Raw genomic sequence first — 3664 nt, 5'->3', positions numbered from 1 at the left:
TTTTTTTTTTTTAAGAGACAGGGTCTTGCTTCATCACCAGGCTGGAGTGCAGTGGTGCAGTCATAGCTCACTGCAGCCTCCAACGTTTTTTTTTTTTTTTTTTTTTGAGACGGAGTTTCGCTCTTGTTACCCAAGTGAGTGCAATGGCACGATCTCGGCTCACCGCAACCTCCGCCTCCTGGGTTCAAGCAATTCTCCTGCCTCAGCCTCCTGAGTAGCTGGGATTATGGGCGCCCGCCACCACGCCCAGCTAATTTTTGTATTTTGGGTAGAGGCAGGGTTTCGCCATGTTGGCCAGGCTGGTCTCCAACTCCTGGGCTCAAGTGATCCACACGCCTCTGCCTCCCAAAGTACTGGGATTACAGGCATGAGTCACTGCGCCCAGCCCTAAGTTATAATATTTTTTTGGTCCCAGCTATAAGGTCACCCCTGCACCCTGGACCGCACCCTGTCTCCTGTCATGAGACAGGGCTGTCCCGCTGCACTGTGTCCACCCATCTTGAGGACTCTTCCGCCAGAGTCCGACCAGGTGGTTTCTGACCAAACAGCAGGAAACCGAGAGTTCCTCTTGCACTTGGCCTTTTGCAAGCCTGTTCTTGGCCAAGGCCAGGGCAATACGCAACCAGACATCGGCTCTTGCAACTTCCCCCCAGCAGAACCCACATCCTCCGGTCCTCAATCTAGAAATACCCCCGGGGTGGAGCCCGGCCCACCCAGCATCCCTGCAGAGCCTCGGTCCACTCCAAGCAACATTTATTGAGGGTGGCGGGAGCCGCGCTGGGCAGGGGCCGGGGCTGCCCTCGGCGTCCAGACGCCAGGCTCTTTAGAACGCGTATATACAGGGACGGGACGGGAGCTGGCGGAGGGGCCCAGACTCTAGCTGGGGACTGCGGTCCAGACTCAGACGGCAGACGCCAGTTTCCGCTTGGTGCTCTCGCTGCAGCGGTTCAAGATGAGGTCGGCGCTGGGCCGCGGGGGCACCGCCGGCTGGGGCTTAGCGCGCTGGGTCTGCGGCTCCTCCTCTGCGGGAGGAGACCAGGGGCGGGTCAGAGGCCCCGCCCCGCCCACTGGCCCCGCCCACCGCGCTCTCTAACTCCCGCTCCGCGCTCTGCCCTCGCCTCCCGGTCGTGCCTCACCCTCTGACTCCGCCTCTCATGGATCGCTCCGCCCCCTGGCGCTCGCTCCTCCTCTGGCCCCGCCTCCGGTCCCCGCCTCTCTCGCTGACTCCGCCCCTCCGCCCCCCAACCCGCTGCACTCACGGAGCGGACTCCCGGGGTTCTGCGGTCCCGGCCGCGCCTGGCGGCGTCGCTGCTGCAGAAAACGGACGCTGTTGCGGCGATAGGCGTCCTGGCTGAGGCGCTTCCGCGACCGCTGGTGGATGCTCTGCGCGTTGCGGATGGACGACCTGGCCCGGCGGGACGGGGCGTCGTTAGAGCCCGAGCGCGCCCCTGTTCCCAGGGCCTCGCATGGACACCCCTGGCCCGAGGAAGTGGGGGGCGGGGAGCAGGGGCCGGTAGTCTGTACGACCCGGGCGGGGCCAGAGGCGGCTGCCCGCTTCGCGACACGGACCCTTGCCCTGCCGCAGAGCCCGGGCGGTCCCCAGGACTGCCCATCCCCGAGGCCCCCGGGCATCGCCGCCTTCCTCCCGCCCCCGTGCCAGCCCCACACTGCGGCCAGGCGTGTCCGCCCCTTTCCCCGGTGAGGGTCCTGCCTCTCCTGCCAGGCGGAGACCCCCTTCCCCCGGCACTGCCAAGCTACGGTCTAGACAGAGCGAACCCGTGGTGCGCTCCCCTCGACCCTGCCCAGCCCCGGGGACCCCCGCTCACCTGCGGGGCGGCGCCCCCCGCTTGATCTGGCGTTGGGCCTGGGACAGGTCTTGCCCCGACTTTTGCAGGTACATGGACGGGAAGTAGCCTGTGACGTCGTCTTTCCTGCAACAGAGGCAGCCCTTGAGGCTGGGGCAGTCACCTGGGGGGCGCTCAGAGGCAGGGGTTTCAGGGCTCTCTCTGAACATCTGGGGTTAAGACAGACTGAGATGTTGCAAACAACCAGACCCCTGCCTCTGTGGGCCTCAGTTTCCTGGTCTGTGCAACTGAGACCCTTCCAGCTCTCCTTCCACAGTCTAGGCAGGGGTGGAGGTTAGCAGATCCAGGTCACCACAGGGAACAGGTATTTGCTATAAGATATTGGCAAGAATGAGCAGGGCACAGTCGCTCACGCCTATATTCCCAGTACTTTGAGAGGTCTAGGTGGGAGGATCGATTGAGGCCAGAAGTTCGAGACCAGCCTGGGCAACAAAGCAAGACCCCTATCTCTGCACCTCCCAAAAAAAAATTAAAGAAAAAAGAAGACATTGGCAGATTATATTTGTCAGTTTTTCTTGTATGTTAACTGCCTTCTGTCTCCTACGAACCTTGGCCTGCCTCTAAGTCACCAAATTCTATGCTTTCTTCCAAATGTTTTTTTTTCAAAAGCAGAATTTTTCTCTTGTTGCCTAGCCTGGAGTGCAGTGGCCGATCTCGGCTCATTGCAACCTCTGCCTCCCGAGTTCAAGCAATTCTTCTGCCTCAGCCTCCCAATTAGCTGGGATTACAGGCATGCACCACCATGCCTGGTTAGGTTTTTTTTTGTTTGTTTGTTTGTTTTAGGTAGAGATGGGATTTCCCTGTGTTGGTCATGGCAGGTCTGGAACTCCTGACTTCAAGTGATGCACCCACCTCAACCTCCCAAAGTGCTGAGATTACAGGCGTGAGCTTTGAGTCCAGCCCCAAATGCTTTTTAGTTTCAGGTTTTACACTTGGAAAAGCCTGTAATCCAACTGAAGTAAACATCTGTGTACAGTGTGAGGTTTGCTTTTTGTTTTTTTCAGTATGGATATCCACCTGTTCCAGCACCATTTGTTGAAAAGACTTTCTTTCCATTCTCAATATTATATTTGGGAGTAAAAAAACAAAACAAAACTTTGCATAATACAAAGTTCACATAAAACCCTAATTCCTGGCTGGTGGGAGGGTCTCAAGAAGATTGTCAGAGACACAGGATGAGGGTTAACAGATTGTGTGTCTAAAAGGCTGAGAAATGCTGCCTCAAAGCCCCCCCCCCCACCCAGGACCATGCTGTGGGTATGCATGTTGTGGTCCTAGCTTTAAGATATGCTTTCAGGGGGGCGCCGGGCTGGCCCTGTGACCTAGAGCTCTGCAGATGACAGCAAAGGCCCAGCATGGAGGCTCATGCCTGTAATCCCAGTGCTTTGGGAGGCCAAGGCAGGAGGATCTCTTGAGGCCAGGAGTTTAAGACCAGTCTTGGCAGCATAGTGAGACCCTGTCCCTACAAAAAAATTAAAAAACATTAGTTGGATGTGGTGGTACTCACCTGTAGTCCAGCGACTTGGGAGGCTGAGGTGGGAAGATCACTTGAGCTACAGTGAGCCATGATTGTGCTCCAACCTGGGAGTCAGAGCAAGACCCTGTCTCAAAAAATAAATAAATTGGTAAAAAATGAAGACACGGGAAAGGACCTGGGAGGCCCTGTGGCTCCAGGGAGATGGCTCAACACGCCGCTAGAATTCTGTGTTCCCCAGAACCAGAAAAAAAAAAAAATAGTATTTCTGCATTCATTTGGAGGATAAACAGATGGGAAATGCAGTGGAAGCTTTTTTTTTTTT

General features: G+C 56.9%; 1 protein-coding gene across 2 annotated transcripts in view; it reads right to left on the bottom strand.

The window, feature by feature from the left end:
* Nucleotides 1-681: 681 nt before the first annotated feature.
* The window catches only part of NCF1 (neutrophil cytosolic factor 1), a 17733-nt gene continuing 14750 nt past the window's right edge, over nucleotides 682-3664 (bottom strand). For both annotated transcript variants that reach the window (XM_017543335.2, XM_017543334.2), the window contains exons 9-11: nucleotides 1827-1931; nucleotides 1260-1405; nucleotides 682-1022 (exon numbers count right to left, since the gene is read on the bottom strand). In XM_017543335.2, the coding sequence (XP_017398824.1) occupies nucleotides 901-1022; nucleotides 1260-1405; nucleotides 1827-1931 (373 nt within the window). In that variant the 3' untranslated portion in view covers nucleotides 682-900. The remainder of the gene's footprint in view (nucleotides 1023-1259; nucleotides 1406-1826; nucleotides 1932-3664) is intronic.

The sequence above is a fragment of the Cebus imitator genome, unplaced genomic scaffold, assembly GCF_001604975.1.
Source record: "Cebus imitator isolate Cc_AM_T3 unplaced genomic scaffold, Cebus_imitator-1.0 Scaffold153, whole genome shotgun sequence".
NCBI classification, from domain to species: Eukaryota; Metazoa; Chordata; class Mammalia; order Primates; family Cebidae; genus Cebus; species Cebus imitator.
The sequence above is the reverse complement of the archived record's forward strand: the minus strand, read 5'-3'. Positions and strand labels throughout refer to the sequence as shown.